At 35.9% G+C, this 12,590-nt stretch overlaps 1 protein-coding gene across 2 annotated transcripts in view; it reads right to left on the bottom strand.

Moving 5' to 3' along the window:
* Window positions 1-12,590, bottom strand: part of CA10 (carbonic anhydrase 10) — a 259,553-nt gene that overhangs the window by 80,031 nt on the left and 166,932 nt on the right. For both annotated transcript variants that reach the window (XM_075216760.1, XM_075216759.1), the window contains one exon: window positions 6,279-6,421. In XM_075216760.1, the coding sequence (XP_075072861.1) occupies window positions 6,279-6,421 (143 nt within the window). The remainder of the gene's footprint in view (window positions 1-6,278; window positions 6,422-12,590) is intronic.

The raw sequence follows: 12,590 nt of genomic DNA, 5'->3' as shown, positions 1-12,590 counted from the left end.
TCCTTGTCAAGAGACTTAGGCAGAAGCATGCACATAATACCATATTTTCAATTAAAAGCTCAGATGGCCTGACCCTATATTACCTCAATTTATTTGCAAAGGAACTTAAAAATTTCTACTCTGACCTATACAATGTAAATGTCTCCTACCATTCTCGCCCTAGTCTGAAACAGGTGATTGATGATTATATGCACGCATACAATCTCCCAAAGCTTTCCTCAGAAGCTGTGAAGCTACTTAAGTCTGCTTTTTCGGAAAAGGAGACTGTGGATATTCTCAACTAAATGAAAATTGTCTCCAGCCTCGTACTATAAAGAGCTTGCTGGTGTCCTGAGGCTTAAACTTATCTCCTTGTTCAATTAAATTCTGGATGGTAGGACCATTAACCCTTCCACAACAAAGGCTAAAATATTAGTTATCCCTAAGGAAGGCAAGGACCCTTTTTTATGTAGCAGTTACTGCCCTATCTCATTATTAAATGTTGATCTAAAAATCTTATAAAGTCATGGAAAACAGGATCAATATGGTCCTTCTATCTTTAATCCACCATTATCATGTTGGCTTTGTTCCTGTCCGACAGGTGACAGACAATCCCAGACTGATCATTGACTTAATCCATCATGTAAATGAGCAGAGGTTACCATCTGTTTTCCTCTCTTTAGATGGCGAAAAGGCCTTTGACCGCATTGGGTGCCCCTTCATAATGAGGGCTCTTGCTTCCTATGGTTTTTGTGATACGTTTCAGTGATAAGGTATCTCAACATTATACCACAACCCCACTACCTCAGTCCTGGTCAATAAGTGCTCCTCTTTTTTCCAGGTGAGCAACGGGACTCAAATTCACACACACAACCTATACTTAACCTCTAACCAGCCATTTGGTCTTGTTGTAATAGAATGGCTAACACATTATCCCTCTTTGAAGCACGTCAGATGTCCTCTGTGTGGGCTAGAACAGGGTTAGTCCTACATAACCTCTCAATATAATATTATATTATATATAATATTTCAGATAAAATATAATATTAATTATAATATAATTAATTCTCTGATCTGGCTGACTTACCTGGCTTCATGAAGGGACAGTTCCACCAATATCTGCAGATTAGGCATTTTTTCCCACTCTGTTAAGTCCTGCATCTTGGCCACGGCAATTGAAAATCCCTCCCTATTCATTCCTTAAAAGGTCTAATTTCCTTGTTAGGAAATGCTCTACTTCCAACATTGACTGTGAGAAGGCTCTATTCCGATTGACGTGGGAGGCTGAGCTTGGACAACCCTTAGTACAATTAGAGTGGTCTGACCTTTGTGAATGGGCTGCAAAATGCTCCATTAATATTTGCAGTAAAGAGAACACATATAAAGTACTCCATAGATGGTATTATGTTCCCACTAGGCTTCACAATATCTTTCTGCACATAGCTGATGCCTGTTGGAGAAACTGTGGCCAGTCAGACTCCTTTCTGCATATCTGGTGCAGCTTCAATCCTATCACTATTATAGGTTTGCAGATCCCACTTGATCCTAAATATATTCTGCGTCCCTTGCCTGTCCTGGATTTCCCTACGCCGTCCCATAAGTTGCTCAGACATATCATAAGTTCAGCAACATGCCAAATAGCAGCTTCTTTGAAGACGCCTTCCCCTCCTCTTATTCTCTCTGTTTACAGATGTGTATGGCACATATATAAAATGGAGCATATTATGAGCACCTTGAGGGGCTCCTGTGCATCCTTTGACAAGGTATAGGCCCCACCATGGACCTCTGACCACAATCAACCAGTCCTTAATCTCTAAATTCAAACATTCACCTAATCAGCAAATCAATGCACTAATCCTTACTCTCTTTTCCGTGTGGCCTGCCCTCCCACCCTCCGTTTATTTTTTTTCTTGTCCTGACCTAACAAATCACCACCACTCCCACATTTCATATGTTACTAGTAAAAAAAAGTACATCGCCATTTCTTGTTTGTAATTATTTCTGGTTACATTGCTTGCAATCCTTTAACTATTGCTGGTTATGTATTCCCCTTTGTTTTTTTATTGTTTAATTTATTTCTGCTTTTTGCGATGTAAAATGAAATAAACAGTATTAAAAAAAAATGTAAAATTTTACAATGATAAAACAAAATTACATAATTTTCTATACCTTATTATATTTTTGGAAGGGTAATAGCTTCTATTTTGGAACCTACAAAAAAGATTTTTCACTATTTTATCAGAAACAATCCCTGTCAGGATCTGTAACCTGTTCAAAACTGTTTTGGGGCAGTTTGGGCTTCAGACAAGTGCTAAGTTTTTTCTTTGTTGTCAGCATCAGACAGTTTGCAGTGATGTTCAGACCCTCCTGTTGCAGATGCTAGGCACCTGCTCTGCACAGCCATTTTAACGGTTGTCTGAGCAAATGTTTTGTCTGTGTGATATTTAGAAAATGTATGACAGGAAATTAGATTATTTTTTTTGCACAAATGCAATTCACACTACTGCTTGGTTGACTCTCCTGTATGTATTACATAATTAATCAGACTGACATTGCTCTAAGTATACTCATAATTTCACATTTTGAGTTTATTTTTACACCTGTTTGCATGTGCCTATATACAGTCATGGCTAAAAGGTTTGAGAATGACACAAATATTATTTATCACAAAGTCTGCTGCCTCAGTTTTTATGATGGTAATTTGTATATACTCTGGAATGTCATGAAGAGTGATCAGATGAATTGCAATTCATATCATAGTCCCTCTTTGCCATAACAATGAACTTTATCCCAAAAACAACATTTTCCACTGCAACAGTAAAGCTTCCTGAAACCATTCATGTGTAGGGTTGCTTCTCAGCCAAGGGAGTGGGCTCATTCACAATTTTACCTAAGAACACAGCCATGAATAAAGAATGGTACCAAAACATCCTCCAAGAACAACTTCTCCCAACCATCCAAGAACAGTTTGATGACGAAAATGCCTTTTCCAACATGATGGATCACATTGTCATAAAGTAAAAGTGATAACTAAGTGGCTCGGGGATCAAAACATCAAAATTTTGGGTCCATGGCCAGGAAACTCCCCAGACCTTAAACCCATTGAGAACTTGTGGTCAATCCTCAAGAGGCGGGTGGACAAACAAAAACCCACAAATTCTGACAAACTCAAAGCATTGATTAGGCAAGAATTGGCGGCCATTAGTCAGTATGTGGCCCTGATTGACAGCATGCCAGGGTGGATTGTAGAGGTCTGCAAAAGGAAGGGTCAACACTGCAAATAATGACTCTTTGCATAAACTTGTCAATTGTCAATAAAAGCCTTTGACACTTATGAAATGCTTGTAATTTTACTTCAGTATACCATAGCAACATAGACTGAGTAAATAAGTTTAATTGAAATCAATACTATCAAAACGGTGTAAAAATCTTACTATATTGCACAGTTCAAGTTGGGAACATGCATAGCCTCCACGCCCTTGAAACTTATTAGAGTATCTTGTCTCAGACAGCAAAATTCTATATATATTTTTCCTGTCATTATTTACCTATGTCCCACAGAGAGCAAAACTTGTTCCTTCTATAATCCACTTAATTTTTGCGCACTAATTTCTTGTGTACAATAATAGGCTTAAAAACATCACAAAGCATGAAATACTGGCATTCTCGCTGCATCTCTACATTTTATTTGTTAATGACAAAGCTGTCAGAGACAAACCTTAAAAAAAAAATCTACACTTTCGAACTTGCTAGAAATTTTATTGAATTTCACCAATTTGGGGTCCTCAAACATGTTCGTTGTACAATCTTTGATATATGCTGTTTAGATTTTGCAGTTCAAAATTTGTGGCTTGTTTTCACTGTTCACTTTCAAAGTTGACTGTTTGCGTTTGACATTCCCCTTCATGGTTTAACTTTTCAGTTTGCATTTGGTTTACATTACAAATGTTTAAATTAAGTACTAATAAAGTATTTTTAACATTTTTATAATTCCAAGAGTGACCATAACGGTGTGTTCAAAGTTTATTTTTCACTATTTGCATTTCATTGTTTGCGATAGAAAAGTGTTAAAATGTATCCATTTAAGCTTGAATATATTTCATCTGGTTTGACCATGTGCGAACCAGCTTAATCATCAGCAAACCAGGTTCACATTGCTCAAATTTAGCTTAAAGGTTTTAATCAATCAAAAGTTTGAGATTTTTCTTAACATTTTTCATTTTTATAACTGGTTCAAGTAAGTCTTAAAAATGTGAGCATCTCTATATAGTATTATAGTCCATGATACATTGCCCAGTGTTGGGAAACTACAAGTCCCAGCATACCCTTCCAGCACTAAGCTGCTATATATTGGCAAAGCATGCTGGGACTTGTAGTTTCACAACACCTGGAGTGTCAGAGGTTAGCCAACACTGTACCATACTGTATATAGTACCTATGTGTGACTCTTTACTGGGTTACACTAAGCCTTACCAGCAGTCACTCAGTAGGCCTCTCCTCAAAGTTTCAGACATGACTATTCTGAAGCATGACATAAATGCCGGTTCATCAGGTGTCATTATGTGTCCTTTTTTCCCCATAAAAGTTTGTTAATGTATCACGTGAAGCAGTACAAGGGGCTAATTACTTATGCTTTTCCCCCCAGACAAAATGTTGCCATCCCACCATTATACAAGCAGATGTCTGCCTATTGAGACTAATGCTTATAAATCCCATTTTGGCTGTTTAAGGTAACATTGGGTAAAAAAAGAAATATATACATTTAAATTTTGCACAGAATAAATAACAATATCAATATATAACTCTAAGCATTTTCCAAGTATGTTGAGGTGGATACAGTTGTAATGAGCATGCATAAACATGTTTATCTTTAATGTGCTTTAGTTAATATTGTTTTAAAAGAATAACATAGTTGCATATTCTCAAACTAATGTGATTACAAAATTAAAACTAAACCTGGTGGGTGAAAAATCAACAAATATTTAATATTTTCATCCTTTATCTGCAAATCCATTCCTTTCATCTGAAGCTCTTTGTTTTAGAAAACATTAATCTGCACAGATGGCGAAACATGGTAAGCTCTGATTTTCTGTTACTATGTTACCAGATATGGAATGGAATTTTTAATGAAATGGCAGTTTTAAAGGGTTTATATAAAAACAATGGATTTCTTTATATTTTCTGCAATTCAGACTTCTTGTGATATATATTTTAAAGAAATGTAACTTGCATGATGGTTTTATTATGCGTTATATTTTGTAATTGCTCACAGTATTTACTGCTGTTATTTGTAATCCTGACATATACAGGGTGATTCAAAAGTCGCAGTACACCCTTTTATTTCAAAAACTCTACAGGAAATTGGGAAACCTGAATACTCCAGTAAGGTATGAGTGACGTGGTCTATTTTTTACGGTATGTACCAAACATGGGCGCCATCTTGAAATCGGCCAATCGGTCCAAATCCTGTAGAGTTTTTGAAATAAAAGGGTGTACTGCGACTTTTGAATCACCCTGTACAATAATAATATACCTAATTTTCAACAAAAGTTTGCAATTTACTAAATGCCTCTAAATATTTGATTTGTACTTGCACCATGCAAAAACAAAATGCATAATTCTTGACTAACCATATAAACACAATAATGGTATATACAGTCGTGAAGTTTAAAATGTATAACATTATATACAGATTGTACAAGGGAGCATAGGGAGCATATGCCTATTATAAATGGAAATAATGTACCAACAACAAACCACTGATTTGCCATGTTTAACTAATAGGGTAAAATGCAGTATCGTCAAGACCCTTCTCTCTAGCAACCTAGACTAAACCCTGAAGACAAATACAATAATATTAAAGAAAGACCAATAAAATCAACTCGACAATAAGGAAAAAAGGGTGAAAGAGAAATAGGGCCTAAAAAGGAACTATATTTATAAAACAGGTAAAGGGGATGGATTATACCTGTTGTCTACCAAGGAGACAGCCTATTTGTTGACTGAACCAATATCATTGACACAAACTGTGCCTCTTTGATGTCCATTGCTACTAGTAAATTCATATATTTTCCTGAGTAATAGAATAATTTACAAAAAGTGGTATACAGTAAAGCATTCTAGTATTTCCAAAGTAAGGTCAAAAATGGTAGCTTTTAAATCTGTATTTGCCCAAGATGTACCAATGTCATTAGGGCTTGAAAGCAAAGATGCTGCTGCTTGAATTAATGTCTAACTAAAGAGCACATGTATGAGTTTTAGACATACAAGATATTTCGGCACTAAAAGCAAACTCTTACCTTTCGTCCACCTGTGTTTATGCGTAGCGAAGTTAAGAAGGGGTCAAATATCATATGGCTAGTTTCTATGTTAACAGGAGACTGCCTCTTGCCAACTGCACACAGATTCCAGGCGGAATTTACCAATCCCCAGAAGGAAGGCACTATAACATATAATAAAAAGATTATGTATTATGAGCATTTATTAAGTTGCAGGTTTTTTAAGTACTGTTGTTTGATATGCTCTCATATTTACACCATGCATGACTTGTAAAAATAATTTAGTAAGCTGGCCACAAATGGGCCGATCTGATCTCTGTCTAATTTGGTGACACACAAGTTTTACAGCTTTCCAAGCCTAGGCCGATCATGATGTGCTTGTGAGTCTGAACAACATTCAGATAATCTATATGTCAGTCATTTTCCTGCAAAGCACCAAATGACTATATATATATATATATATATATATATATATATATATATATATATATATATATATACTGCATATCCAATACATCAACATACCACACTTTTAACTCACTGCCACCACCATTTTATTATATATAAAAATATAATGAAGGGGACATAGGTCACACTGGATTGCTTATTTAAGCAGCACATTATGTAAATAAATCCCATAGATTTCAGTAACATGTACTTTAAGCAAGGTTTTAGTCTGAGATACTATAGTAACAGTTCTTATACAAAGGTATTATAAAATGATATACAGTAAGTTAATATTTACATGACAGAAATAAAATAAAAACTGGAGTAAAACAGTAAAACAAACAACATATCAATCAATAGGGCTCCTGGAGGTTTGAAGGATGAACTCTAGATTCTCACATCAAGGAATGTTGTCTTGCTACCTCTAAACTGAAATTCTCATTAAAGTTTCATTGTCCAGCTTAAAAATCTTTCTTTCTTGTGGGATAGGGTAGTGGGGTTTGGGAAAGACTAAGGTCCAGCCTGCAGATGGGGCATTGTTTCAGAATAGACCTGCAACTGTATATCTGAGAGGTCTGGCTTTTACAATCCCTTGATGCACACTCTCTCTTGGACATGATGTTCTGGGTACATAACTTAACTTGTAAGTTCATTTGGGCAGGGCCTTCTTTACATGCTGTTTCATGTGTGAATTGATTGTGTCATGATCTCACCAATGAACAATACTACGCAATCTGTATATACAAAAGATCATCATCATCATCATAAAAGCCATAGAGAGGCTGACGAAGAGTTGGATGCAAAACGTAAGTAACTTAATCTTAAACGAGAGCACAGAAAATTGTTGTATTTCTGCCCATCAATAGGCAGAACTGTTTTCTTCTAGAAATGAGTCCACCTCTGCATCAACAGCATGGGAACCTGGTTTACAAAATGTCATTATCATCAGAGCGTACTGGCACCTGCCCTATAACAGATGCAAACCATATGCCTCCTAGCAGGCATATATGCGTGTGTCTGAAGGTCTGTAAGAGCCGCCTTTGGTGTATAGTGTTATCGTGACCTGCACTTGCACACGCCTCCACCGTCCAATGATCTTCCTAGGCAAGCTCAACACCTATCCAATCATGTCCTCAATCCACCCCAACCACACTTCAATACATAGGACTTTTTACTTGCGGTAAATACATGACTTTCATCAGAAAAATACACTGAGCACAAATAAAAGGGGAATAAGGTAGAAAACCCATTCAGGTCATAGGAAAGCATGGTCGAGCATTACCAGAAACAGTCAAAATTAAGCAGAATTTCCACTTTAATGCAAAAAATAAAGCCTATAAAGCATTTTTAGGTAGTAGAGGATGATAACATGCACTATTTAACATGTCATTAAATAGCATAGCATCTCTGTATACTAATATAATTGTTTCTATACCTGAGTCTGTATAATTGATAAAAATCTCCATATATAACTTATTTGGGCTTACACTGTACTGGTTTACAGCCTATATCATTTCAATTTATCACTTTTAAAAAGTAAGAGAGTAGATATTTCTTGCACATTTTCAGATACAATATCACAGAATAAAATATGCTGGTTATATCACTTCTATATCTCATCTAATCATGTGTTGCAAGGCCTATTTCACTTGTTCTGGCAGCTGTTCATTTCGGTTCTTAATTTTTTCTCATTGACATTCACTCTCAGTGTGATTTGTCTTAGCAGAACAATTGGCGACACATTAATTTAAGAATTTTAGACTCTCTTGCAGCAAGAGAGTCTAAAATTCTTAAATTAAAGAGTCTTGCTTATTGTAATAGATTAAATTCTGACTACCTTGAGTTTTTATTGAAGATGAAACCATGTACTAGAGCTCTCAAATATTAAAATTCAAAATTTGTTAAATGCACTTAAAGCGATAGCAGTGAAGAACTGGCTTTGTGCAACAAACCAAAACTCAAAGGTCCAAATTATTCTAATTTTATGTGTTGTGTGTTCCCCAAAACATTTTAAAGAACCAGTATGGACACTATAAGACATTGTTAGATATCGAAGTCTGTATAACAATGAGCCAGATAGCATAAATAAAATATTGAAAACGTTAGAAATAAGTCCCTTTGATCTCGTTCATACCTGTACAGCAAGTGGCCATGTTAGTAAGGAAGTGCTCTCTAATGAACACAGAATGACTAATTGATTTGCTTTGCTGACATGTATTGTGTAAAATTATGGACTTATATTGAGATAGGGTCTGTGCCATCACAGTAGCTCAAATGACTGCATTCCTAGCTATAGACCTGTGAGATCTCATTGGCTACTGTCTTAAAAATGCAGCATTGGTTTCAGATTTCAGTTATGGTGTGAAGAGTTAATTCTTTACTTTTTAAGAGAGCTGCAGTTGATCAATATATAATACTTTTGATGGTTAAGAAACTCAAATTCTAATTTTAGGATTTAAGGGGCTTTTATTCAAACAGAAACTAGCAAAACCATTTAGTATAAATAACGTTTGACATTTTTACTACACATATACACTAAAATATATATCTGTATCTTTTCTCAAAATAGGCACTTTTTTATATATTGATTACTTTTCTACTCTAGCAAGACCTTCACACCTGATGTCAAGTTATGTCTCTATACTGTAACCTGTAAATGAGAATGAGTGAACAAAAATGTGTGACTGTATGTGTGCCTTATGGGGCTCATGCTGAGTTTGTTTAGAGTAAAAAACAAAAATACACTGGACATGCAAATAAAAAAACCAGTACACCGAAGTCCGTATGAAGATCTGGTACTTGCGTCTCCTTACGCTTGGAGGGGCAGGATGGCAGAGGGAAGTGGTGTGCAAATGCAAACCGAGAATAGTAATCATAATTGCAAACTGAGGCAGAACTGCACGGAGACTCCTGTCATTATACGTATTGCACCCGAGGGCTGGTGGAAATACATACTGATGATAATGACAGTTGCCAGTACTAGCAAAATGCTTCTGATTGATTAATTGAGAATCCACCTCTAAAGCTGGTAGGTGCTTTCTTCATTGGCCGTGCATATGATCTTTCCGGGCACATTTTTACATTTCTTTTTTGCTACTTCTTATTATTATGTATTATTATGTTTTTTTTATAAAAATTTAAATCAAGCCTAATAGTGATTGCCTTTTCCTCTATCGAAGCAAATGTTAAACTTTTTTTGTACTTATTTGATTGGGTGTAAGTGGGCTTAAGTACACCTGACGTAAACCTGGCACATATGCTATTGGTGCAGGGCTGGACATCTCGGCATATGGGCATAAATATGCTATTTTTATGTGTCGCTTTTTGAAAGCTTATTTTTTTAAAGCATAAATGCCCAACTATGTATATATAAGTTTATTTATATGGTGTCAGTAATTTTATGACTTACAATACATGAGACAGTTTGGCGCAATGGAAATTGCAGATAGTGAAATACAATAAGGAGTAGGCAAATGGAGACATATACAAATGTGTAGGCAAAATGTGCTTTAACAGTACTTAAAAGTGAATCAATAAACTTAGATGGGAGGAAGACATGAGATAATCCCTTTGCCCAGAGGACTGGTGCCGAAAACGTGAGAGTGGCTAAAAGCTCAATCTGTATGCATTTAAAAGTGAACTTGCACAAACTGCTTTTCCGCTGGTACCCTCAGCTTCTACTTCTATGGCGTGGCTGTGGAGTGGAGGGCACCTTGTCTCATATATGGAGGAGATATCCCAAAATTACAAACTAGTGGAAAGAAGTCTGCAACTTAATCACACTCATTACGCAAATCCACCTTACACATTCCAGCAACACTCCAAAGCACACGCAAAAGCTATTTGGTCACATCCTCATAGCTGCTATCCTTAACTGGATAAAGGTAGACCCTCCCATTAGTCAAGAAACTATCTTTAAAATATGGCAAAAACATAAACTGGAGCACATCACTAGTATCATACACGTCTGCCCCCTCCAATTGTCCAATACCTGGAACGTCTGAACATTTTACTTTGTCGACAACCCATTGCCTGCCATGTAACCTCCTTTTACCCCAAGTTCCCCCCTTCTTGACCCTCGACCCTCAGACAGTACTTCCATCCAATTCAGTCTAAGTTATCTTCCCTATTGACATATTCTGTACTGTAAAATTGTCTGTTGTATAGTTCATTCTTCTAATGCTATGTATATTTATTATTTTGTATCCCCATCTCCCTTTCGTTACAGATTATTGCAAAAATATTAATAAAATATGTAATAAAAAAATTGAAGGAATGATAAGCTTAGTCATGATTGCTTTGTAAAGGTCGAAATTAATTTAGAAATGAGTGAGCAAAACAATGTTAATGGCTCATAATTTGACAGGTTTTGATTATTTGAAATGTGCATAATGAACTAAAAAAAAAAAGTTTGTACATAGGGAATTTTAAGTTAGCTAAACTATTTCATTAAAATATTGTCAAATGATGAATTCCTTAAAAAAAGACTAGAATAATAATGAAGTGAAATTGAACTTATAAACAAAATTCTTACCCTGAAACTGTTTTTGTTTCAACCAAAATAAAAGATTTGTGAATGCTTTCAGTGAAAAATTAACTGTTGGTCCAATAACATGAATATTTCTACTAAGCACATCATCCGAGGTTTATTCATTTCTAAGACAGATGGTGAGAAAGTTTGATCCAGTTTAAGAAGGATAGAATTCCAGAAGCAAGAACCAGTCACGGGAAATGTCTAAAATATAAGAAAGTGGTGCAGGGAGAAGGTAGTTTTAAAAAGAGTTACGGAGATGAGATATAAGATAAGATAGAAGATAGAAGGAATAAGAAGTCGAAAGTACAGTTGTATGTGTAAATTTATATGGTAAGAAGTGGGATTTTTTTGTTTGAATGATGGTGAACCATTAGAGTAACGTAACTTAGGTGCATACTAGTCGGTCTAAGTGGAAATTTATAAGTGGCAGCATGGAAATTTTGACATGGTAGTATGAAAAATGTAATGTAAATGTAAATGAATGTAATGTGATAGTTTCACAATGAATGCGGAAGTGGCGGTATGGCATACAACCGTCGACACTCGACTTCGACCACTGATACTAGTTAGTAATTTGGAGAGAAAGAGGGCCTGATTCATCAAGGCACTTATCTGCTAATTTTGTGTGGATCATACACAAAAATCAATCTGCAAATGCCCAGAAATGGGCCAAACGCCAGTGAAGGTGACAACATCCAATTCATCTTCAAGTGCAAATGATACTTACGACAGCCTACAATTTCGGGGAGGGAACAGGGTGAGGAAGTGGTAGATACATGTAGGCAATGTAGTGTAAAGGCGTTCCCCTGCACATACATCCGATTTAAAATCCAGCGCACACAGAAGTACGCTGTTTTTCAGCTATATAGGCTAACGCTTGCTCTGAGTCTAGTCTAAGTCATGTGTGACAGCCATGAACAAACAAAGCTTCACACTCGCATCATCTAATGAAGTTTGACCCATCCTTCAGCATACACCTGCATACACTCATTGTACACCACTATATAAGACCCATTTGGAGGGAGATTACTATGGTGCCATTGCTGATGTTGTGATATTGCTATTTGGATTGCTATACAAAATGTATTAAACCACCTTATTCTTCTAAAGAGGCATGGTTTTTTTTCAACCACTGCATACAAATACGAATGATTTAAATTGTAATTGTTGTTTCATTTGTGTTCATACATTTATACCATAGTAATGTGCTACATTACCAATGTTTGTCTGATTTAAAATGTTATGTGCCTGTTGAATAGTTTATCACCTGCTTGCATATATTAGCGTTGTGTGTTTTAAGTTTTTCGTGTAAGCTTTTCAAAGTCTTGCCTCTGTATTCTACTATATATGCC

Source organism: Mixophyes fleayi, chromosome 6 (assembly GCF_038048845.1).
Source record: "Mixophyes fleayi isolate aMixFle1 chromosome 6, aMixFle1.hap1, whole genome shotgun sequence".
NCBI lineage: Eukaryota > Metazoa > Chordata > Amphibia > Anura > Limnodynastidae > Mixophyes > Mixophyes fleayi.
Note: the sequence above shows the minus strand (reverse complement) of the source record. Positions and strands in the feature narration are given on the sequence as shown.